Source organism: Hemicordylus capensis, chromosome 4, assembly GCF_027244095.1.
Source record: "Hemicordylus capensis ecotype Gifberg chromosome 4, rHemCap1.1.pri, whole genome shotgun sequence".
Classification (NCBI taxonomy): Eukaryota; Metazoa; Chordata; class Lepidosauria; order Squamata; family Cordylidae; genus Hemicordylus; species Hemicordylus capensis.
In genome coordinates this window covers 254,804,793-254,830,609 of record NC_069660.1, presented here as the reverse complement: position 1 = coordinate 254,830,609, position 25,817 = coordinate 254,804,793, and the positions used below count along the sequence as shown (strand labels likewise).

The following is a 25,817-nucleotide window of genomic DNA, read 5'->3' as shown; positions in this document are numbered from 1 at the left end:
CTTCAAAGGAAAATGCATTCCTCTCTCTGCCACAACATGCCTCCCATTCTTCTCATGTGGTGGAGGGGGCAAAGGAAGAAAAGCAACCCTTCGCAGCCTTCAACATAGCTCCTAGTCTGCCATTTGGCTGAATGAGCAGCAGCAGCTTGTGATACAAAGATCTGGCTGGATCTGCAGAAATTAACAACTATTAAATTGAACATCCCTGCTCAGAGGAGGATGCTACCTTGAATACCAGGTGCTAGAGGGAAACAGAGGAGGAATATTGCCTTCACACCCTGCTTGTGGGCTTCCTACATGCATTTAGCTGGCTACTGCTGGAAACTAATGCTGAAATGGATGAACCATTGGGACTAATCTGGCAGAACTCTTAAATTCTACAGTAGCTCAGGGAATCAAGAGAAAATAGTACATGAGATTTATGAGGCTGGGTTACACCCAGAACAGCCACTGGGTGCCGCAAGAGTGCAAATTTAAGCTTCAGATTACTTTTTATTCTTACAGGGTTTGCCTTAGAAACTATCCACATAAGCCCTCTCCCCACAAAGCACCCATGTATCATTTTCTGGGGATGGATTGCGTGCACATGCCTATCTACAGAATTTCTAGATCTGACACACAATATTTTGTTCTATGGCAGAGTTGGGCCTCAGGCTTCTCACACTCCCCTTCTATACCTCTTAAATCTGATAGCAGCAGCACAGAAATACAAGACATAGCAAGAGCTGTCTTGAGACCAGCAAAAGTTACAAGAGCACAATTCTGTTTTCAAGACTCAAAAGAAAAAAAATTATATGCACAGCCTCAACTGTTTCCACTGAAACAGTCTTAACAGTTCATTTATCAAGCAAAAGACTACCCGAAATTGGGCATAGATTAAGAACAGATTAAGAACATCCAAGTTTTTGACCTTGCAAAGTACTGCCAGCATGTTTCACTCATATAGAAATGGCACAGCCTCACAGGATTCTTTCCACATTTTATTTACATTTGAAGTCTAACTTTATTCTCAATCACATATCCATACACCTATTTCCTTTTTTATTTTTTGTTTCACTAAAACTTAAATGCATGGTTTATTAGAACAAAGACTGTAAACAAATATTTGCAATGTCCATTACATGTAACACACAGGAGCCGCTTAAAAGAAAATCATTCCCCCATTTTATAAATACAAGTATCAAAACAATCCTGACCGTATTCTGTGACACTACTAGCAGTCAGCACCCACACCTTTGCAAAAAATTAAACAAGTTGAGCAACGGTATTTGCAGTACCTGCTACTTAAACAATTTTTATCTGCAGCTCTTTTACTAAAGCAAGATGGATAAAGCATGCCATTTGTATTTTTTTTCTTCTTGAGAAAAAGTTTTCTGAAACATTATTCCACAGCAACCTGACACTTCCTGTCATGCTTTCGTCTTGAAACAGTGGAGCTCCAATTTTAGGTTACTTCAGGCTTATGCTTAAAATGATAGTGCCTTGGTAAAGAGGAAAAAATTGTGCTGCCTTTTTTTCTCTCTGATTGTGCCTGAAAACATATGGGGCATACATATATAAATATATATATATATATATTCATGTTCTTTGTCCAGATCACGTACACCAGCAGAAACTCTTTTAATGTGTGGGTGGTATGCATTGTGAATTTGAATCAAGACATTAACATAAGTAGAAGTTGTTTAAGACAAGTTTGGGATTCAGCTAAAATTAATTGTTATAAGTTTGTCCTTCTGGAGGTTGTGGAAGCTTCATATTTTCTTTGGACATCATTAGACGCCTTAGCTCTTGAAGTAGAACTTTAATGCTATAAGTATTTTGCCATTTTGCTAACACTGGTATGCTCCGTGCATCCACCTGCAAGTAAAAAGAATTCATTTAAATAGGGAGTAAGGAATATAGAATATCCCATTTCATGATTGTCTATATGCTTGTATGGAGTTTTCAAACAATCTGAACCCCAGCAGCCTAGACTTCTGGCCTGGTGTTAAAACTGGTTGAACTGGTGTTAAGAGCCTACTGAACATTATAACAACTTATTGTAACTATCTAGGATACAGATTTTGGGCTCTCATTCACAAAAACCCTACTTTTAGTTCTTGTATAGCTCTTCTTGCAAAAGGAAAGTTTACAAAGCATGAGAAAACCACTTGCTAAAAGTTCAAGCACCAAAAAGGCAAATGGAGAGAGACACACACACGCCCCCCCCCCCCGCCCAAAAGATATCTAGTTGATTGATAGGCTAGAAATGGTCTATTATTGTTTTTGTGGCATATTCAACAGAAGCCCATAAATAAGGGTCATGATCAAAAGGTCATGATCCAATAAAAGTTAGGAGTTAATTTTGACATTTAAAAAAATGGTAGAACAATGGCAAGAATTTTACATTTAATATTGCTTTACATTTGGAAAGAGGCAAACTGCTCAATTTATTTATTTATCATATTTTAATACTGCCTGATATATACATCTCTAGGCAGTGTACGAAATTTAAAATATTTAAAAATCGGCACATATTAAAATACACAAAACAATTAAAACAGCAGCATAAAACAGAAATAAAAACAGTAGCATACAACAATTAAAGCAAAGTATTAAAATCTAATCTAATTAAAAGCCTGTGAGAACAGGTGGATCTTGCGGGTCTTCCTGAAAACAGAGAAGGAGATGCTCTTATTTCAGCAGGGAGCATATTCCAGAGCCCCAAGGCAGCCACAGAGAAAGCCTGGTCCTGGGTCGCCAGCAAACGATCCAGTGTCAACCCTAACTGTACCTCTCCAGAAGAGCGTAACAGGCAGCAGGATTCATGGCAAAAGAGGCGCTCTCTTAAATACCCTGGACCCAAGCCATTAAGGGCTTTATAGGTAATAACCAGCACTTTGTATTTTAACCTGGAAACATATTGGCAGCCAATGCAGTTCCCTCAAAACCAGTGTTATGTGGTCCCTTCGAGTTGTCGTAGAGACTAATCTGGCTGCCACATTCTGTAGCAAACGTAGTTTCCAGACTACGTACAAAGGCTGCCCCATGTAGAGTGCATTACAGTAGTCAAGCCTGGAGGTTACCAGCATATGTACCTGTTTTAAGGTCATTTGCCTCCAGGAATGGACATAGCTGTCATATCAGCCAACATGCAATCCCATGCAAATTAAATTATTGGATAAAAATTCAATCTAGAGACAGACTTTGTTGTTTGAATTTAAAAACCAACAGTTAAAATGTCTATTATATACCAGCAGACTGCTAAAGTGTCCAGAACCATAAGGCTTGGGAAAATAGTACCATAAAATCATCTGCATTTACCAGTCCAATACACAACATACAAAGGTAAGATCTCATAGGACTATGCTGAATTTTATAACTTTAGAGCAATGATGTCCAATCAAGATTTTATGTAGAATCTTTTACAGCTGGATGAAATGTCCGGTACCCCAGTACTTTCCAATAAAATCCAAGATGGAATTCCATCTTTATTTGGAATTCAATTGTTCACCCACCTTTTGACCCTGCAGTCACCCCACTCTAGCATTCCCTGGTTGACATGATGCACAACACAATGCCGGCATTACTGATTAGCTGACACCACTGAACATGTAAAAGTCCGCCTCAGCAGTGTCTGCTTGTGTGGAGTCGGGCTGACATGGTGCACAACTCAATGCCAATGTTACCAACGGGCAGGCACTGCTGCAGTGCACATGTAAAAGTCAGCCCTGGCAGTGATGTGCAAATGTGCCTTGCACAACTACTTAAAAGTGTACACAGGCACTTCTGCCAATGAACTTCCATTGTTTCCAATGGAGGTTCCATTGACGAAGCACGTGTGAGCTGCTTTCAATAGTTGTGCAAGGCACATTTGCACAACACTGCCAGGGCTGGCTTTTACATGTGCACTGCAGCAGTGCCTGCCAGTTGGTAACATTGGCATTGAGTTGTGCACCATGTCAGCCCGACTCCACACAAGCAGACTGACAACCAACAAGACATAAAGAGTCATTTTCAGTTGTTCGGCTTCTACAGCTTTAGTCATCTGGTCCCAACAGAACATGATGTGCTTAAGGTGCATGGCTAATGCTTATCTTGCACATTTTGATTGCGTAATTATTGGCACATCATCATCTTGGCACAAGGTTAACTACAACTGAAGAATATATGTTATTTTTTGTATCCAAAAATTGTTATCCCTAAATGTGAAATGTTGATTTATGGACTTGGGGCAAACATTGCACATTTCCTAGATGAATTTCTTTCTCAGTGTGTGCTTATATAGAGATAGCAGTTAGGTTCAAGAGAGGGAAGCAACAGCAGGAGAGAGGGCATGCACATACCTCTTGCCTGTGGGCTCCCCAGAAGCATCTGGTGGGCCACTGTGTGAAACTGGATGCTGGACTAGATGGGCCTTGTGACTGATCCAGCAGGGCTGTTCTTATATATCGTGCCTGTACCACTGATTTGTGCTTTTAACACTTTCCCATACACATATGTTCTTTTCAAACACTGGTAATACTGGAAGATTACCAAGATTACCCATTTTAATTTTAAAAAACTGAAACAGAAGTGGGGTCAATTAACATATTCCTTAATCATTTTAGTCATTAATTTGGTTGAAGCTGTTGGCTTCACTCTCTGCAGTCATCACCAACACATAATGTGGCAACACAACTTACAAAGAAACATGCTTACATTCTTCTTAGTTCAAGGGACATAAAAGCAGATGCACATAACAGGTTGTACGCAAAGAAAATATTGACTAAGTCCCACTGAAATTAATAGGACTTAAAATAAATTACACAAGTTGTGACTAACTTAATGGTGCTTAGTTAAAACTCGATTTCTTTATGAAATAACTTTCTTCATGATTATAAATCCACTGTCTTTCCTACCAATCTGATTCTTTAAGTTTTCTTTAGAAAAATGGACTGAATTTTTCATCTTCAATTCCAACTTACCGTTCCATTGGAATTATTTATTCCATTCATATTAATTTTAGTTACAAATCTAACTGTTGGAGGTGCTTCAGGATATTTAGGCCCACACTCTACTTTCAAGCTGTATATTCTGTTTTCATAATTTGTCTAGTAAAGAGAAAAAGAGAATTTATTCATTATATTGAAAGCTAATATGCATTCAAAAGGTACTTTTAAAAACGAGATAATGAAAAAATACCACCATCCCAATCCAAAGGAATGTGTACAGAGTCCTTTCAAAATGTATAAAATCTTCCTGCCAAATGGCTGATCAGGAATGGGGAGTAGCTAAACTCTCCCTTCCCAAACAGCTGATTGGTGGTGGCCTTCTAACATTTTTTTCCAAGGGCTCCATATATACAACCCTGCAGTTGGGTTCAAGAGAGGAACCACATGGACTGTCTTCACATGTAATTTCCAATCCAACTGAGGCGATGCATTAATAGTATCTCAGTAGGATTGGGCCAAGTAAGGAACATACAAATGCTAAAACAACAAATGAATGTTGCCTTCAGAAAGGAGTAAAAGAAGAGATGGTGTCACAAATTTCATAGCAGATTTGCGGGGGCGGGAGTTGAATATACCATGTATTTCAAGGCATCCATGAATACTATCCTGTGCCATGACCAAAAATATTTGATTCTGACAAGACATGACATGACAGTGGCACTTTCGGGGCGGGGGGCATGCCGTTGCAAAACTCCAACATTGTATCAGATCCACTGTCCTCTCTTCTCTTCCTCCTCCTTTACCTGTAACTGGGTGGGAGCAGGGGACAGGCTGCCTTGCTTCCTCTTTGCTCCTGAGGGAGCACTTAACGAGTTTGCTGGATAAGGCCTGATTTAAAAGTGAGCCCCCACCCAGCACTCCTGCCCAAAACACAGAGACCTCTCTAATTTCCACCATTAATAAAAAAATATCAATTTTAGGTTGAGTAAAGGTGAGAAATAGTAAGGAAGAAAAAAGGTAGCAGAATACTACCTATCAAAACGTTAGAACACTAAAAACGATGAACAGAACTCAGGATCAAATTTTGTTCAATACCATGATTGAACCATTGATTCATTCTCCCTCTCCCCTGCACCCCACACACGTGTTCCCTCTAATTTTTTTCATCCGTTTGTGGAATGAGTTTTGTTTTGGGCAGTCTGTGCATATGTACATTCAGAGTGGGGCCTTCCCGATTCAACCGGAGTGGGATCTAAAATTAATTCAGTGGACATAAAAAAAACTTTTGAGTGGGCGCACATGCACACGCCTTAGAGGGAACACTGACATACACAGATACACACTCTCACACCCCAACATATTCTTCTGCAGGCAGCTCATGAACAGGGCAGAATATCTGACAACCTTGTCTGAACGATGAAGCCATCTAGGATATTCATTTGATTTAGAGAAGTCGCTCTCTAAAATATAGATACTGTTAGACTAATCCCACAGAAAGAGAAGACACACAAAGGATTGAATGACAATGGAAGGCAATCACATTTGCTTTGTTTCTTCACTGTATGAGTTTTTAAAGACATCTAAAAAACTAGGGGTGAGTCCGAACCGGTCCGGCGGCCATTCTAAGGAATGGCCGAACTGCCGGACCGGTTCGGCCCTGGCTGGTTCGGGTCCGGGTGGGGGGTATAACTTTAAGGGCGGGAGGGCTTTCTTACCCCTCCCGCCTCTTCGCCCCCTCCAGCGCCCGCATTTAACTGAATAACGGAGCGCTGGAAACCAGCCGCCCCCGCCCCCACTGCCCCCCCGAGCAGATTTACATACAAAAGTACCCATACCCCTGCCGCCGCCCGCCCGCCAGCCAGCCCTCCCTCCCTCCCAGCTGCCTGCCCGCCCGCCCGAGTCCTTACCCAAAGCTTCAGGAGGAAACGAGAGGAGCTACCGAACAGAGCTCCTCTCGTTAGGAAGGCCTCCAGCAGACTGAAGGCGCTTTGCGCGCGCCGCAAAGAATGCCGATCGCCAGAGGCCCGGTCTACCCGCCGGGAAAAGGCCGGGTAGACCGGGCCTCCGATCGCCGGAGGCCCGGTCTACCCGGCCTTTTCCCGACGGGTAGACCGGGCCTCCGGCGATTGGTGTTCTTTGCGGCGCGCGCGCAAAGCGCCTTCAGTCTGCTGGAGGCCTTCCTAACGAGAGGAGCTCTGTTCGGTAGCTCCTCTCGTTTCCTCCTGAAGCTTTGGGTAAGGACTCGGGCGGGCGGGCGGGCAGCTGGGAGGGAGGGAGGCCTGGCTGGCGGGCGACGGCGGCGGCAGGGGTATGGGTACTTTTGTATGTAAATCTGCTCGGGGGGGGCGGCGGCTGGTTTCCAGCGCCCCGTTATTCAGTTAAATACAGGCGCTGGAGGGGGTGAAGAGGTGGGAGGAGTAAGAAAGCCCTCCCGCCCTAAAAGAAAGGGCCCCCCTTCGGTGCCGGTCCGGACTGGTCCGGACCGTGCACATCTCTATAAAAAAACCCCATATTTTCCATCAAAAACGGAAAGCTCTATACCAGGGCTTCTCAACGTTGGGTCCCCAGATGTTATTGGACTTCAACGATTATGGGAGTTGAAGTCCAATAACATCTGGGGACGCACACGTTGAGAATCCCTGCTCTATACTATTGTTCAATATGGCAAGTATTTACCTTACCAATACTACTCACCTGATGCTGCCAACCAAGGGAACATAATGGCAGAAAACTCACATGCACACCCTAAGTGATAGTTTGCTTATTCAGTTAGAGAGGTTCTTCCCTTTAACACCTTAAAGGTCTTCTGCCTAATATTATTTTGCACATATGTTCTGGCAGCTTATTGGATCCCAACCCATATCTGATTCATATTCCTGACTCAAGGCCGCTCCCTAATCTGAATACAATGCTGGCAGGATCCTCTAGTCTTACTTGTATCTAAACAAAATATTGACTCCCTTATTTTAAATAGCACACTTCAACACACAAATAAAGGATGAAATCAGTTACTGAAAGATCTGAATGGTTTATTATATGGCATCAGCAGAACTGGTTTGAAGTACAAGTCATTCAGATCTTGCCTGCAAGTTTTCAAATAGTTACTGAAATATCAAATTAATCTGAAAAAACTGTAGCCATGGGCCAAATTTTATTTATTTATCTATTTAATTTGTACTAGCTGATCCGGTACAGAGCATCTGCACCCCTAGTTCACCGCCACCTTCTTCCCCCACCCCTGCTTTTTGCCTGCCCGCCCGTCTTCTTCTCCCCCTTCTTCTTCTTGTTCCCTGCCCCACTGCCCACTCCCATCTCCTCCTTTTGCGCCATCCACCCACCCATTCCCAGTTGCGGCTGCTTGGCCACCGTTTTCTTTGGCCGGCCGGCCACCACCACCATATTCTCTCTCTGGCCTGGTGCCATCCTATATTACAATGATAGAGAGAATAAATTGAAACTTGTCTCTACTATGGGTATAATACTGGCCTATGTCACAGGGTTTCTGTCAGGAGGCAATAAGGTCTTTAACACCATAATCTGGCAGGGTTTCGGGGGAGCGAAGCGCACCCAACTTGATTCTCACAGACGATCAGAGCCTCCATCTGGTTCTACAAACACCCTCCACAGACAATCACAGCAGCAGCAAGCGTGAAACATAGACGGTCCTCTTGATCCCGGGGGAACGTTTCAGGCATGCACTGCATGGCCAGGAGACATAAAATCCCATGATGTCAGAAGAAGTTCTCTGACTGGCCATAAGGGAACAGGAGACCGGCTCGGCCCTATTCAAGCCATTACTAGCATGGGAGCATAGCATGTGCTGTGCAAAGTGGCACATTCACAAATAGTAGGTGCTGTAGCTGCAACTCTCTCTCACAAACATGGTAGCCACCTGCTAGGAGCTGCAGAGAAAGGGAAGCGCTGACACATAAAGAAACACTGAAGTGGGGCATCTCTTTTCAGCCTACCTTGGTAAAAACTCAGGTACAGAATCTAAGCTACCCACATTTGAGCAGACTGAATTGGAGGGCTTCCTGTAGATTTTCATGGGCACTACTAGCTGGGTTTGCTGCCTCCTACCCTCTAAATCTTGATTGTGTGGATTGGCTCAATATATATTTAGAGAAAGGGCTTTATTACAGACCAAAACATCTGTCACATAAAAGCACTAAAGGGAAGAACATACTGGGCTGCTTTGGATCCCTGACCTTCAGAGCTTATGCAAGTAACCACAAGATACAGGGAGTTTTCTGTGGTTGTGTCCACTTATAGAATACCCTAGTCAGAAATATTTGTTTGGCATCAACTTTATCTTTTAGATGCCAGCTTCGTCTCTGAGCTTTTAGTGTATAATTGCACTTTCCTACTGCTATTTATTATGTACACGTTTAATTATTTTAAATTGAAGTTTTAAATGGTGATTTTACTGTGGTTAATATGATAGTTGTATTTGGAGTTTTGCAGATCATCTTAAAGGCTCAACAGTGGAAAGACAAGATATAAACACATTTAAGATAAATGAGTACACATGCATGGAAACCTCAAGAAAAAAAAGGAGATTTTAGAATTTCATGGCAGAAGGTGCTTAATTCTTTTGGCTTCTCCCTGCTTGTGCTCAATGACCATTCCTAATAACCAACATAATGCTTTACCCATGATCTTATCAAAAGCAGGCAGAAGCTGATATTAGCATTTTGTTTCCTATCACTTATCCAGACCAACCTTCCCTCTCATGTGCACACACACTCCCCAAGCCCTCCACACAGCTTTCTAAAACTGCCGCTCACTGCAGCTGCTGCTTCCACCCCACCCTGCCGCCTTTCCCCATCGCCTCACCACCTCCACCTCTCCTCGCCCGCCATGGGCTCTTCTTAAGAAGGAGGGAATCACCGTCTCCCTCGTTCTTTGCCACCAGCAGTGCCCGGGCTCTTCTTGAGGAGGGAATCGTCTCCCTCCATCTGCTGCCTCCTCCATTCCAAATCCTCTTCCTCCGGCCTCCCACTGCTCGGGCTTTTGTGAAGGAAGGGATCATCTCCCTCCATTCCCTCCGACTCAAGAGTCTGAGCAGCAGGCAGACACAGAGGTGCTGCTCTGGCGCATAGTAGTCCTTCCCCACCGTGTGAGGCACTGTCTCCAGTCTCCTCCTCCGATGCAGTGGGGTGGCACTCATGGGGGTTGAGTGGTGTGTGTGTGTGTGTGTGTGTGCTTTGTCATTCGGAACACAGAGGTGCTTCTTGGGAAAGGTCAGAGCAGGAAGAGCAGCAGTTGAAATGCATCTGCAGCAGATTTCTGCTTCTTGGATTTCTGTGAGGATTGTGGGTGCTCCTCCTACTCCCAAAAGCAGCAGCCTCTCACCTGGCGCCTGCTCCTCTCTTTCTTCTTGCTTTTTAAATCCAGAGTTCGAGCAGAGGACTGATTCTTCCCTAGAGTTGTCACTCCTTTTCCTGGCAGGCCTTTTGTTGTTCTCCTCAACAGCTCTGTAGCATGCAGAGACTTAAGAGGTAAATCTTTCCCCATTACTGTTTCACTACTTAGAGGAAAATGGCACCTGTCGTGTCTGCCTGTGATGGCATGGACTTCACTGCATCAGAATGCAGGTAGAAGATAATATTTTTTTAACATTCTCATTTTTAACGTTTAATGGTAAAAACTCCTTGCAGCACAGCAAACAAAAGGTTGCACCTCTGCTTGCCGATGTGCTAGATTTCTACTTGTGAAGGGTTTTGTGCTTGTTTTTACTAGTGGCCTTTAAAAGCAGAATCCCTTACATGCAGTTCAAATAGAGTTGCCTTGTCTTGAGTCAGACTATTGATCTATCTAGGTCAGTATTGTATACAATGACTGGCAGCAGCTCTCCTCTGTTTCAGACAGTTCTCTCTCACTCCCACCTGGAGATGCTGCCAGGGACTGAATCTGGAACCTTCCACATGCAAAGCATAAGCTACACCCCCATTCCCAAAATGGTACAGACATCTCATTACTACTTCATTCTGCTAAACGCTTTCTTTTGGTTTCTCTATTAGGGAAGAAACACAGGAGAAAAGCAAACTTGCTTGTACGCATGACAAGTGTTGAATGTATTGATATGCTGAAGACTGAGAATGTGCAGTGATCCTCTTAGACTGATTTATTCATTTAGTATCAAGATTTATTTTCTGTCTTGCTTAAAATAGTCCCAAGGTGACTAATGGCAATCAAATAAAACAAAATAGTGTGATAATACTAGTCTACCATCTGCAGCAGTGTGATAATACTATTTCTATGATACTAATTTGAATATTAAAGTATTATCACTTCCAGTAACTATTTGTTGAAGCATTGCCTTTATTTTATTACAAAGTACAATAAAAACGAGTAGAATTCTAAAATACACTTTTTTCCTTCCATATATATGGTGCATGTTTATGGTACTTAGTAATGAAGAACTAGTTTCAGTGTTATTGTTGAAGTTGCAGAAGAAATGGGGGCAGGAGGGTGTAAAAAAAATTTGCACGCCTCATTATGCGCAGCTGTGTGTGTGTGTGTGTGTGAGAGAGAGAGAGATTATTATGTGCACACCCTGCCTTGAAACTGCCGCCCAGAACAAAACTGTTTCCACTCACTGATGATAAAAATTAGAGGGAACACTGATCCAGACTATTTCCTGCTGATCAACTGGATTTAGCCTCCTGTAGTGTTTTGAGAATATTTATTATTCCTTCAACAGAAAACAGCCTAAATCCTTCCTTGCTGGAACCCCCATCATACAGAGCTTCAACTACGGTGTCAAAGATTATTAAGACCCCTGCCCAGAAATCAGCAAGTAACAGATTGTAGGCAGACTTTTAAGAATCAGAACTTTCTGCCCGAAGTCTTATCAGTCACTACCTTGAGATTGAGAAGATTTGGCATGATGCTGCCAGTACTAAATGCAGACTGGATAGCTGGTCCTCAAAACTAGTCCCCCAAATCAGTATTACTTCATCCAGAAGCTTCTTTCAATACACAGTGGTGGGTCATGCATTTCCTGCCCAACAGAAACAAGTAGCAGAAAACTCAGTGGAACTACCAAAGAACTGAGAATGTCCTAAGTAGAAAACATGTTTTAAAAACCACTTTGTCTGCACCTACCAAAACAAGGTGTCAAAGAAGGTGAGAGAATTGGGCAAAGAACAACACAAGTTGCCTCCATAAGAGAAAAAGCTCAAAACCTCACCATGTCTGAACACACAATGGATCGTGCAGCTGTATGTTGAACACTTGAAAGCCTCTCTGACTTTTGCTTTTCCATCAGAAAAAAGCTTGACTGGTTGGCAGTTTGGGAAGATGCTAATGTTTCTCCAAGCTTTACCCCTTGTCTTTGCCCTCCAAACAAAATGCTGTAGCAGGTGCTATCAGTTCTATGCTAGGATTTCAGAAGCTAATGAAACCAAGCTACTGCCAGCAACCCCATTTGTAACACTTCTGACTCTACCAAATGCCTTTAACTTTGCCTATAAATGGAAAAAACAGTGTAGTGGTGCCTGGTCCCATGATGCACCAAGCACTCCTGTGTATTCTGATAAAACTACGTGACTGTCACTAATACACAATATTTTCAGAGACCAACAGTGTATGAGGTGAGGCAGGGATAGAGGCTACTTTTGAGTACATGGCAAGGACAGGAGAACCAAGAAGTCGGAGTATGACACCCAAATATGCTAGATGTTGCAGGTAGATCCTCCAGTCTCAAACTGAGTCACACCTGGGTGGCTGAGGTTGGCGGAGTGAGCACCAGTGGTTGGTGGCTACCAGGATGCATTGGGCTCCTAGCACTAGCTTTCACTCTCGCATGCCAAGTCACACCTTGCCTGAAATGCTTCCAGGCTCTGCTGCCAACATGCAGGTCGCCAGTGGAAGGCAACAAATCTTCGCACACACTAGAAAGTCCACTCTCCCACACACTTCCCTGGCAGGTTCCTCATCATTCTTGACTGCTGGTGTGTGCATGCACAGAATTACAGCAAACCACACTGCAGTGGCATATTATAAATGGGGGGGAAATAGCTGGATGTGGTCTATTAGGGATGTGCAAAAAATTTCGGGCACAGAACGATCTGTGCCCGAAACGAACAATTTCGGGTGATTCGGGGCCGAACCGAATCACCCCCGATGTCCCCCGATATTTTTCGGGCACGAGCCGAATCACCCGAATTTCGGGCACGAAAAATTCGGGTGATTCGGTTCACGGTTGATTTTTGGTGAATTTTTAAAGTTTTAGTGACTTTGGGGCAGTTTGGGGGCATAGCATGGGATCTGGGCAAAAGGAGTGGGGTGGGGTGGTAGTGCCTAATGGGTGCAGGCTACCACCCCAATTTCAGGGGGATTGGGCCAAGGGCTGATTTTTGGTAAATTTCTGAAAATTTCATGTCTTTGGGGCAGATTGGGGCATATTGGGGCAGAAAGTGGGGCCAGGGGCAGAATAGTGGGGTGGGGTGGTAGTGCCTAATGGGTGGAGGCTACCACCCCAATTTCAGGGGGTTTGGACAAAGGGCTGATTTTTTGAGAATTTTTGAAGTTTTGGTGACTTTGGGGCAGTTTGGGGGCAGAAAGTGGATCTGCCCCAAAATAGTGGGGTGGGGTGGTAGTGCCTAATGGGTGGAGGCTACCACCCCCATTTCAGGGGGATTGGGCAGAGGGCTGATTTTTTGAGAATTTTTGAAGTTTGGGTGTCTTTGGGGCAGATTGGGGGCAGAAAGTGGATCTGCCCCAAAGGAGTGGGGTGGGCTGGTAGATAGTGCCTAATGGCTGGAGGCTACCACCCATCCCCAATTTAAGAGTGATTGGGCAGAGGGGGGAATTTTGGTGAATTTATTTGTATGAGGTTTGTCTTCATAAGGTGAAGTGTGCTAAATTGATTACTTCCTCATATTATTCATAGTAAAGGAAAGTGTGAAAAAGTGAAAGTGGGGTCATGAGAGTTGTTTAATTGAAAAATATCTCATTTGCTATGATAGAATGAGAATTCACACCTCAGAAGTTTTTTCTGAGGTGTGAATTCTCATTCTATCATAGCAAATGAGATATTTTTCAATTAAACAACTCTCATGACCCCACTTTCACTTTTTCACACTTTCCTTTACTATGAATAATATGAGGAAGTAATCAATTTAGCACACTTCACCTTATGAAGACAAACCTCATACAAATAAATTCACCAAAATTCCCCCCTCTGCCCAATCACTCTTAAATTGGGGATGGGTGGTAGCCTCCAGCCATTAGGCACTATCTACCAGCCCACCCCACTCCTTTGGGGCAGATCCACTTTCTGCCCCCAATCTGCCCCAAAGACACCCAAACTTCAAAAATTCTCAAAAAATCAGCCCTCTGCCCAATCCCCCTGAAATGGGGGTGGTAGCCTCCACCCATTAGGCACTACCACCCCACCCCACTATTTTGGGGCAGATCCACTTTCTGCCCCCAAACTGCCCCAAAGTCACCAAAACTTCAAAAATTCTCAAAAAATCAGCCCTTTGTCCAAACCCCCTGAAATTGGGGTGGTAGCCTCCACCCATTAGGCACTACCACCCCACCCCACTATTCTGCCCCTGGCCCCACTTTCTGCCCCAATATGCCCCAATCTGCCCCAAAGACATGAAATTTTCAGAAATTTACCAAAAATCAGCCCTTGGCCCAATCCCCCTGAAATTGGGGTGGTAGCCTGCACCCATTAGGCACTACCACCCCACCCCACTCCTTTTGCCCAGATCCCATGCTATGCCCCCAAACTGCCCCAAAGTCACTAAAACTTTAAAAATTCACCAAAAATCAGGATTTTGCCCAATCCCCCTGAAATTGGGGTGGTAGACTCTACCCATTGGGAACTACCACCCCACCCCAAAATTTTGCCCCTGGGCCCCTTTTTACCCCCCCGAATCGATTCGGATTCGGATTAAATCCGACTCCGAACCGAATCAAGGGTGATTCGGGTGACCCAGATTCGGGCACAAAACAGAACAGGGGTGATTCGGTTCGGGTCCGAGCCGAATCACCCGAAATCCCGAATTGCACACCCCTATGGTCTATGTTTCTGAAGCACTAGTCCTGTGTTTTGGTGGAGCTGAAACTAGAGATTAATAGGAAGGAACAGTGTTTGAATGCACTCTGGGTTGGACCACAGCTGCCGATTCATTCTCCAAGTGCATCTGTGCCTCAGTCTGAGCGCAGGTCTCAGTTACCAGGAGAAGGCACTATTACCTCTATTTTATCAACTATTACATGTCTGATAAAACAAGTGCATGAAAAGACAAATACTCTTAAGGATATACAACTGTTGCTCACATTTTGGTCTGTAAGAAAGCAATTGGGGTAATTTTCATAGTGAGCTATAACGTTCCTGTAAGACTTTAGTTAAGCAATTAAAATTCAAAGCAGTCTACAGCACACTGTAGCTCAGGGAAAGGCACTAGGTAGCCCAAGAACTACTGGTACCTCTCAGACTTATCTGAAAATGGTCTCCAGGTGCTTGGGCTCATTCCTCTCTCCCCTTCCAGCTAATACTAAAGATCTGATTGGCTGCCTAAGTGGGGGCATAGACACACCATTTTAAAAACTCAGTATTTGAGTAATCATGGTTGCTTTTACTTCTCTCCAGTTGCTTCTTCCACAAAACAGTTTTTTTGCTCCCTTTCTATCCTGTAGCAAGAGTCTCCTTATTCTGTTGACATAATTTTTTGTACAGGCTGCCATTGTGCAACTGGCACCACTTCTGCATTTTGGGACTGGCTCTGCATTCTTAACCTGCTATTCCCCAAAATAGCAGTTCCCAAAGGTCTTGCAAAAAAGGAAAGCAGCTCCTAGCAGGCTTACGTCTGCCCACCCCCATAGTAGCTAACTGGTATGTTATTTCAAGTGTTTTAAAACAAACATTATGCTAACACATGATTTAGGATTTTAAAAAATATAAATAAATAAATGAAGATTTGATTTGTAGCACTGACCCTTGGTGGCCCAATAATCATGCCCGTCCACCTTGTAAGCGTCATGTCTTCATCGTCTTCGAGGCCCCAACTTACGGTACCATCTCCTACTCCCTTCTGACCTTCTTCAAGTTCTTCCAACAAGCGGAAATTGCGAGGGACTTTAACTATTTGAAAGAAGTGAAGCAATGTAAATAGCAATGTTCAAAAATCAGAACTGGCCTCACTTCATCTATCAGTATTGATGGCTCATCCATAAATTTACACCTTAGAATTTCTTCACATAAGATATTTCACATTTCAATTAAAAACAAACACATCCCACTTATGAAGTGCCATTATACAGCAATAGTTCTGGTATTTGCATTTTCTCAAAGTCTTATTAAAATATCAAGAAGTCAGATAAGGCAAACATCTTCTTGTTATTTCATTCATCAACTTTCTGCAGCAGAAAACATGAGTCCCAAGTTATAAACTGGGAATGCCATTTAAACATTACAATGGTAATAACTTCTCTGTCTCAGCTTATACTTCACTATGGCTCTTATACAGAGTTCGCATGGTAGCCACTAGCCATTTGGAGGTAAGTATATGCAGCTGACTGAAGGAAGCAGAGTTGAAAGTCATTCTACTTAAGCAGCTTACAGTCCAAGGTGACTACCAAGTTTGATGCCCCATCAGTGACAGCTGAATGAGAGGAGAGCTGGTCTTGTGGTAGCTAGCATGACTTGTCCCCATAGCTAAGCAGGGTCTGCCCTGGTTGCATATAAAAGGGAGACTAGAAGTGTGAGCACTGCAAGATATTCCCCTTAGAAGATGGAGCTGCTCTGGGGAAAGCATTTAGGTTCCAAGTTCCCTCCCTAGCATCTCCAAGAGAGCGCTCAGAGTGATTCCTGCCTGCAACCTTGGAGAAGCTGCTGCCAGTCTGTGAAGACAATACTGAGCTAGATAGACCAACAGTCTAACTCAGTATATGGCAGTTTCCTATGTTCCCCCTTGGACTCTGGAGATTTTGCAGTTTTTGTTATGTGATATACCATCTATTACACTATGAAACTTCCATGATTCAGAGCACACCTTGCAAATTTATACAAAACTCTAAATTTCATCTCCTTTAGAATATATAACTAGAAAGCATTTAAGAAGAATTTATTATTTGTGGTTTTCTAATTAAGCAATGTCTCAGACCAGAAATCATAGCTTGAAAAACATGGCTAATGTAGTAGGCTCACAGCAACAAAATTTGTCAGACTGTTGGTAAGAACCAACACAGAAAATATTCAGCAGACGGAACCTTAGTATTAGCAGCCCAACTGTTTCTTGCTCCATAAAAATATGTTAACATACAGGAAAGCACACATTCCTCAGACTAGGGTTTTTTTAAAGAAAGCTTTGTTGAGAAATTATACAAATTCACAATACACAGTTTTCCTACAAATAAAAGGAATAGTTTCAAAAGTTGCTTACAATCCACAAGTTGTATTGGCCACTGAAGTTGATGCATGTATCCATTTACTAATCCAGATATGTATAGATTGGATTGCTTGTGTAGGTCAGTAGTTATACAAGCATGTAGTATATGCCTCAAGACCACAAGCATGCCCACATGTCCATTTCCCCCACCCCCAAACAGCACCAAGGAAAGTGTCAAGAGAAGTTAACAGATGTTATCTGCCAGAATTGAAACGAGACACCTGACTACAGGTATCTGAAATATTAGAAATTTGGTGGACCACTGTGTAAAATAGGATGCTGGACTAGATAGGCCTTGTGCCTGATCCAGCAGGGCTGTTCTTATGTAAATCATATTTTAACATTCAGCCATTATCTTAAAATACACTAACAGGGGATGATGCTTGGACCCTTGACATACTGCATCAATGCTTAAGTTATAGAGGAAAACTGTACACACTAAATAATGTGGTTACCTTCTCTCAGTAACACACAAATCAGTGGAAGTAAATACTACCATAGGAAGATTATCACATGCCATTGGCAATTTATCATTTCTAGATAAAGGAAGAATATAAGGGCATAATCTTCCTGGGCCATGTACACCTCCAGCTATCTTAGTAGGATGCAGATGGGAGGGCATACACAGCTTTTCTACTGCTGTGCCATAGCAGGGCTTCCAAAGTATACACAGCTTCAGCATGAGAAGTTAATGAACCAGTCTTTGCTCCAATTTAATCCAGCTGTAGCAGCTACCCACCTCTCCAGAAAGTATGGCTGAAATTAGCTTCAATGTATACAACTAAACGGTGTGATTTACACTAGCCTAGTAAGCAGTTTATGCTGTCAAGAAAAAGATGCTTCTGAGGAACCTTGTTAAAATTGCTGTGTTATTGTCTCCATTAAGATTGATAGTGTTCAATGGTTGCCATGGGAAACTGTTTTTGAATTAGAACCTCTCACAATATAACCATCTATTACAGATGAAATAAAAAGACCTTGCAAAGCATTATAGCTGTTTGAATTGAATTGCTATAGCTACTCAGTCTTTGTTTGAATACAACTATGCCACCAACACCAAAACAGTGAACCAAATGATAGTACATATAACATCTATAGTAGTTGATACACAATAGAAAGTGAATTTAGACTAAGCAACACCACATTTCTTACATGTAAAACCTACTACATTCAACATTCGATAGATGCCACAACCATCTTGTTTCTACATGGCTGACTACATGCTATCTTTTGACTAGGAAACCACAATATTTTTTTAGACCAATGGATCCCTTGCCCCACACCATTGCATTAGTATTAAGACCATGTGCATTAGCCATCATAAAAGCAGAGGATAAAATTTAAGCATTGTATTAATAAAGTATTATTGTCAACACAAGCATAATTCATACTTCGCAGGAATAATATCTGGAAGATTTTAGAAAGAATACACACAATTGGGCTAGTAATAATGAAGTGATGAATTTTTGTTTTCATCAGTAATGTGTATTGCAGGCATAAGGGAAGGTTCGTGATCACTGTTTCATCAATAAGGAAGGTTTGGCAAAGCGGCCCTTAGAACCGCAAGAAAATGTTGCTAAAAAGAAGGGCTGCAAAAATGAAGGACTGAAGTAAAATAGGGAAAATGAGCACTATATGCAACATGCTTGGGTCACAATGTCTGTGCTATTACTGCTAGCTGCTCTTTTGAAAGCTGAGTTAGCCTGGCAGGATTCCAGCTGCCTGCTGAAAGTGCAGATCATATCAGTATCCTGTCATTCTAAACTTTAGTGCTTAAAAATAAGCAACAGAACAACTGAAGCCATTACACATGTCCTTTGAAAGCAAATCTGCATCAAATTAGGGATTTCCTGAGCAATAAGGGCCATCGGGTTTTGCACACACACGACTTCTTGTTAACCCGGTAAATGGAAAATGCCTCACAGGCAACCAGGTATATTTTGTTGTAGGTCTTTCATGAACGTCTTTGCAAGGCTGATATAGATATACAAGACTTCAATAGGGTGACCACACAAAAAAAGTTCCACTCTTGCATTTGAAATATATATTGCTATAATTAACGGTTTCAATTCCTGTTACTTAAAGTAACTAGAGAAATATTAGATGGGTAAACCAGAACAATGACAACAGGCAAATATTTAATTACCACTGGCCTGCTACATACTTCTGCTTGGTTTTTAATGTCAAGAACAACAGTATTTGCAAAAACTTAATGTTTGGGGGGAAAAGCACCCTATAGTCTTATTCTTGTTGGACTGCTTGCAGAACAAACAAACAGTTATCCAATGCAGAGGGACTGTTTGTGTGGTTCATTATTTCTAGCCACCAGTTATTGCTCACCCCACCTTTTATACTAAGCAATGCAGGTCACTGGATAAAAACAGGGCTTAGACCTGGGCTGAAATCCCTCTTCATCTGCTAAGTCCCTGGACAGCCTTGGCAAGCTACTATCTCTAAATCAGAAATAGGTTTTCTGTTTTAACTAGAAGCTCTAAGGTCCACTAATATGTTTAAATTTATGAAGAGGACATACAGTACTTAAGAATTGTACTATTAATAATTAGTGATCAGAGTTAAATAATCTAAAGTATGCACTTTTGAATAGGTGCCTTGTCAGGTCCACTGAATTCACTATTCTTCACAAGATTCCTAGCAATCAGCAGGCACTTAGAGGTTTAATGAAATTTGCCAGTTATTAACTGGGGACCATGGTCAACCTTCTGCCCTGTATTCTCCAAACTCTAGCTCCCTATTTGTGCAATGGTAGTCATGGTGATATACCTCACAGGGTTGCCTGGACAAATATCTCTAACACATTTTGAGTACAGTAATTCTATTCTGTTTGCACTATACTAAGCACAGCCCTTCCCTCAAAAGAGAATTACAACAGGTTATATAGCATATGAGAAGCTAATTCAAAATCAACTTCCTTCTCAGAGCTGAAACTCAATAAGCTAAATGTGAAAACCTCAATGATAAATAAGAACAGGGTTTTAAAGAATTCTGCCTGCTGACAGACTGTCAAACTGCAGTGGGCCACAATGGCTTTTGTGTATCATTCCAATCCAACTCCATTCTCTGCTCCCCCCCCCCTGCTATTTATGTGTGAAAGAAAAGGAAGGATGGGCATTGTGACAGTCTCTCCACTCTTTCTGCATTGTTCTTTTAATACTCCTGAGGTGCAGCTCACTATTACCTTCACTGAAGGGGATGGGGAGATAAATGACTTGCCCAAGATCACACAATCAGTATGAGGAACCTGGAGTCAGTACAGTGTTTAGAGCCGTTCTAACACTTAAGTGTGTGTGTGTGTGTGTGTGTGTGTGTGTGTATATATATATATATATATCCCTTTGGAACTGCTAAGAGCCGTTACAGAGATTGCTGCCATTTAGATAGTGTGTGTGTGGGGGGGGGTTGTTGTTCAGTGGCCTATGATCTGATTAGCAGAGTCAGTACCCACTAATTTTACAAGAGCAGCAAACCCAGATAGGCAGTCATTTGTCTGAATATATACAGGTGAAACTCGGAAAATTAGAATATCGTGCAAAAGTCCATTAATTTCAGTAATGCAAATTAAAAGGTGAAACTGCTATATGAGACAGACGCATTACATGCAAAGCGAGATAAGTCAAGCCTTAATTTGTTATAATAGTGATGATCATGGCGTACAGCTCATGAAAACCCCAAATCTACAATCTCAGAAAATTAGAATATTACATGGAACCAAGAAGACAAGGATTGAAGAATAGAACAATATCGGACCGCTGAAAAGTATACAGTGTACTGTGCTTGATTGGCCAGCAAACTCGCCTGACCTGACCCCATAGAGAATCTATGGGGCATTGCCAAGAGAAGGATGAGAGACATGAGACCAAACAATGCAGAAGAGCTGAAGGCTGCTAATGAAGCATCCTGGTCTTCCATAATACCTCATCAGTGCCACTGGCTGATAGCATCCATGCCACGCCGCATTGAGGCAGTGATTGCTGCAAAAGGGGCCCAAACCAAGTACTGAATACATATGCATGCTTATACTTTTCAGAGGTCCGATATTGTTCTATTCTTCAATCCTTGTCTTCTTGGTTCCATGTAATATTCTAATTTTCTGAGATTGTGGATTTGGGGTTTTCATGAGCTGTACGCCATGATCATCACAATTATAACAAATTAAGGCTTGACTTATCTCGCTTTGCATGTAATGCGTCTGTCTCATATATCAGTTTCACCTTTTAATTTGCATTACTGAAATTAATGGACTTTTGCAAGATATTCTGATTTTCCGAGTTTCACCTGTATATATGGATTCCATTTTTGCTCTGAGAACGTTTAACTACTGTTTTTTGTGCAGGTTTAAAAACTTGGGGTCACTATACTATGTCCTATATTTTTGTCAGTCAACGTTTGTTTTTTTTTGTCAGTCAACGCAACACAGGAACATCAAGAGATTTTACTCATGGTAACAGTATTTCGAAATCCAGATTTCAAGAGAAAGTGTCTTGTACAAGTTCAATATACACATTTGGCAAAGTAAACTCTCATATCAAGAACAAATTAGGTACATACCAACAATTGGTGCACTGGCTCCACACAGCTAATTACTAACATCCCTGTGCTCTCACTGCAATGAGCAATTCATCTATCATTCAACACACACAATAACTAAGAAAAATAATCTTAGTTATTTTCTAAGAGTCAGGAAAGCACCCCACTCAATGCCAAAGCGCCCAATCTGCCCTCCCCTTTTAAACTGCTGTTTTCCAGTAGTGTTGGTTTTGACATTTAAATCACTAAGTTGCTTGGGCCCTACCTATTTAGGAGTTGTTTGCTATGTCCCATCACAGGCTCTCAGTCTGGCTAAGAGTATGATATCCTCTTAACTTAAAGCTCCATTCATACCCAACAAGCTTGAGCGTGTTCAGAAGCACTGTATGGAGCTGGTTTTGGGGTAGCAAGCATGAATTGTCCCCCTAGCTAAGCAGGGTCCACGCTGGTTGCATATGAATGGGACACTTCATGTCTGGGCACTCTAAAATGTTCCCCTTAGGGCATGGGGCCACTCTGGGAAGAGCAGAAGGTTCCAAGTTCCCTCCCTGGCTTCTCCAAGATAGGGCTGAGAGAGATTCCTGCCTGCAACCTTGGAGAAGCTGCTGCCAGTCTGTGTAGACAATACTGAGCTAAATGGACCTATGGTCTGACTCAGTATATGGCAGTTTCCTATGTGGCTTGTTTGGGCTAGCATTGTGACAAGGGTTAATCCTTGAGAAGGACTGTGGATTGAAACTGTAGAGGATTCTTACTATGTTGGTTTTACCTGGCTAATTTCTATATGGTGATAGATTATCCAATATTTTAAAATTTAATTAAATTTAAATACATGCATATACTGGAAAATCTCTTTTGGGGATCTTAAATGGATAGTTTCTCTTAAGGTTGCAGTAATATTCTGCTCATTAAACAAAACCATTATTCATGGTCACAAAAAAATACATTTTAACAGGGTTTTAAAATTTTAGAAAAGCAGAGCACACCCTAACATGATAGAATCAAAGTGATTTCAACAAAGTAACAATTACAGTATCCACTAGTTTTGTGAATAATCCAGTGCAAAAGATAGTCCCACCATACCAGAGGTAATATTTACAATCTAAACAAGTAAACACAATTTATGTAATATAATTTGGGACTAAAATCTGCTAATTTTATAGCACCACCTGTATGCATCATGCCACACTTAAAAGAGCTCTTTTGAGTATCAAATTGATCATATAATAGCAGAATCCACAGTACCAAAACACTTTTAATTTTATTTTTTTATTAATTCAAAATAAAGGATCTCATAATTTTACTTCACATTCATTGGAAATTATTGTCATCATCTGGTCTCATATTCATAGCCACAATAGTACAACATATTCTTGTGTTTTCTACTTTCTATGCTGACATTAGAAAACAATTGCCCCTTTACTGACCATGTTTCCTGGTAGATTTATAGGCTATTATGCAAACTACCTATTATCAGTAGACAGTGGCTACGTTTCTGGTAGTGGCTGTTAAAAATCAGAAAGCAGCTGGTGATATATGCAAGGAATGAACCCTTGGGGCTGTATAAAAGCCCGTAAAGTTTTGTATATAGATTCTACTGTTATTGTCTTGTCTCATTTTAAATCTGGTCTATTGACTATAATGATTACTCAACTCTACATCTGTCGTGGATTAAAAGTTTCCATAGGTATATGCACTGAAAGGCTGAGGGGTGAAATTATCCCTTTACAATTGTGAGAAAGGAAAAGACAGACAAGGTATTAACAAGCCATGATGGAGCCTGGGGGTGGGGAGAGAGAACTGCTATGAATATTTACATACTGCTCTTCAACAAAATTCTCAAAGCGGTTAACATAGAAAAATAAATAATACATAAATAAGAGAACAAAGAAGGGAATAGGGTCCTTGGCAGTAGGGAGGTATAGCGAAAACAAGGCAAGGAGTACGACCAGGAGGGAAAAAAGGAAAGGGAAGGTTGAGGAACTAGGATTCAACTATTAAAAGTTTTGTTTTCCCTTAGATGAGATGCAAAACCTCCAAACTTCATCACAAGCTAATCATGGTCATAACCAAAGTTACTACTTGAGTTTTGTAGGAGGAAGCCAGCCAACAAGACTGCAGCTGGGAAAGGAGGAAAGTATATGAGATTACCTAGAAACAAAGATGTATAAGCAAGATATTTTTCCTCAGACACTGACCTAAGGAGCACAATACAGAGCATCATCATCAAAGCACCAGGGCAATATACAGGCTTGATGACACCTCCTCCCACTTTGTTAAATACCTGTACCCCAGCCTCCAAAACCTGCAATTTCCGAGGCAAGATTAAAACCCACCTGAACTTTATTGGGACCTTATTTGCCTTAGAGGGGGCCCAATTAACCTTTACACTAGCCGAGCTCTCTCTGGGGAGACTGCATGAAGGAATTGCTCAGTTAATCTGACCCAAGCCCTGCAGAATTCCTCCCTGCAGAAGGAGGGCCCAGCAGCACCTTTCCCTCCCTCAAGAACGAAAAGCTGCCTCGACCACCCTCCGCCAGCTGCCCTCTCCAAAGCCCACGCCCAGTCAGTCCTGTCCCCCGCATCTCTTCCCATGCAGCCAGCCCGGAGGACTCGCTGCCCCAGCGCCAACCCCGCGGCCTCTCCGCCCTCCTCTCCGGGGCTGGAGCCTTGGACGGGCTGCCCTGGCACCGGCCGCTCTCCAAAGGTTGAGCCACCCAGGTCTCCGGGGTGGGGGATCCTCCCTCCCGCGCAGGGCCCACCGACCACTCTAAGGCATACCCCCCCCCTCAACACAGACCTGTGGATCCGGCCATCTTGTCCAAACCCCTCCCCCACCAGCCAGGAAACACACGGACGCCAAACACGTGACTTCTGCCTTGCGTGTAACGTCACTTCCTAGAAACAAGTCCCACCCAGCTCCGTTCCCAGCGCTATGCCATGGGCGTATAGCGACCGCGAAACCACCCAGACCATAGAGAAGCCGGAAAGAGAGAACGGTCCGATTCAGGTTGCAGAGAGGCGAAGGGGCTGAGCCTAGTCCTAGAATCGAGACCGGGGGGCGGGGGGGGGGGGTGTCAAGAGGATCGAGAGTTAATAACGACTTAGGCGAGTTGATTTGAGTGCCAGGTCCCGTTCAGAGAAGTGGGGCTTGAGGGCCAATAATGCCCCTCGATCTTCTACCCTAACTTATTATGAGCTCCTCCTTGTTTCTAGGGAATGCTGGACGGCAGCATCGATACGGATAGGGAAGCGCGAGGGAAAGGCTTTTTGCACTGGCTCGGGTGAATGAACCTCCTTAGATAGATGAGGAAGAAAAGGAGGAGAAGGACCTGGCGGGTGGGTGCGAGGAGCTGCAAGCCTTGCTAACTGGGCAAAGAGGCACCTTTTGAAGTGGGGGCGGTCTGGTTTTATCAAGGGAATACCAACTCTCCTGATTTAACTCAGCGCCGCATATTTTTGAGGTGTGTTTGTGTTTTAAATTGTAAGCCCCATTGGGACAGGGAACCACTTTCTCATTCCTTTTGCCGTGTAAACTTCTTTGAGAACTTTCTGTTGTTGGAAACTAGTATTTTAAATAATATTTTAAATAAGATTAATAATAAGGAGCTGGACTGTGGGAAGTATAAAGGGGGATGGGAAGAGGTGGGAAATGTAGAGCTGCCCTTCTCAAATGTGTACCCACCTTATTTATTTATTTGATTGAGTGAGTGATTGATTGATTTCTATACTGCCCTTCCAAAAATGGCTCAGAGCAGTTTACACAGAGAAATAATAAATAAATATAAGATGGAACCCTGCCCCCTAAGGGCTCACAATCTAAAATGAAGCACAAGATAGACACCAGCAACAGTCACAGGAGGTACTTCAGTTAATCCTGTCTAACTGGTGAGCCTTAATTAGCAAATCCTTAAGTATCTAACACAGGGCTGCATAACTTTGGCCCTCC

General features: G+C 42.6%; 1 protein-coding gene across 2 annotated transcripts; it reads right to left on the bottom strand.

Annotated features, from left to right (window-relative positions):
• Positions 1–967: 967 nt before the first annotated feature.
• Positions 968–24,816, bottom strand: UBE2V2 (ubiquitin conjugating enzyme E2 V2). 2 transcript variants are annotated; one of them, XM_053249243.1, is made up of 5 exons: positions 24,669–24,728; positions 24,020–24,066; positions 15,872–16,017; positions 4,947–5,072; positions 968–1,857 (listed from the first exon to the last, which is right to left on the bottom strand). In XM_053249243.1, the coding sequence occupies exons 3-5, from the start codon at positions 15,914–15,916 to the stop codon at positions 1,711–1,713; spliced, it is 318 nt and encodes a 105-aa protein (XP_053105218.1). In that variant the 5' UTR covers positions 15,917–16,017; positions 24,020–24,066; positions 24,669–24,728; the 3' UTR covers positions 968–1,710. The 2 variants fall into 2 exon arrangements, with proteins under 2 accessions (XP_053105218.1, XP_053105217.1); XM_053249242.1 differs by lacking the exon at positions 24,020–24,066 and having other exon boundaries at positions 24,669–24,816.
• Between the last annotated feature and the right edge of the window lie 1,001 nt (positions 24,817–25,817).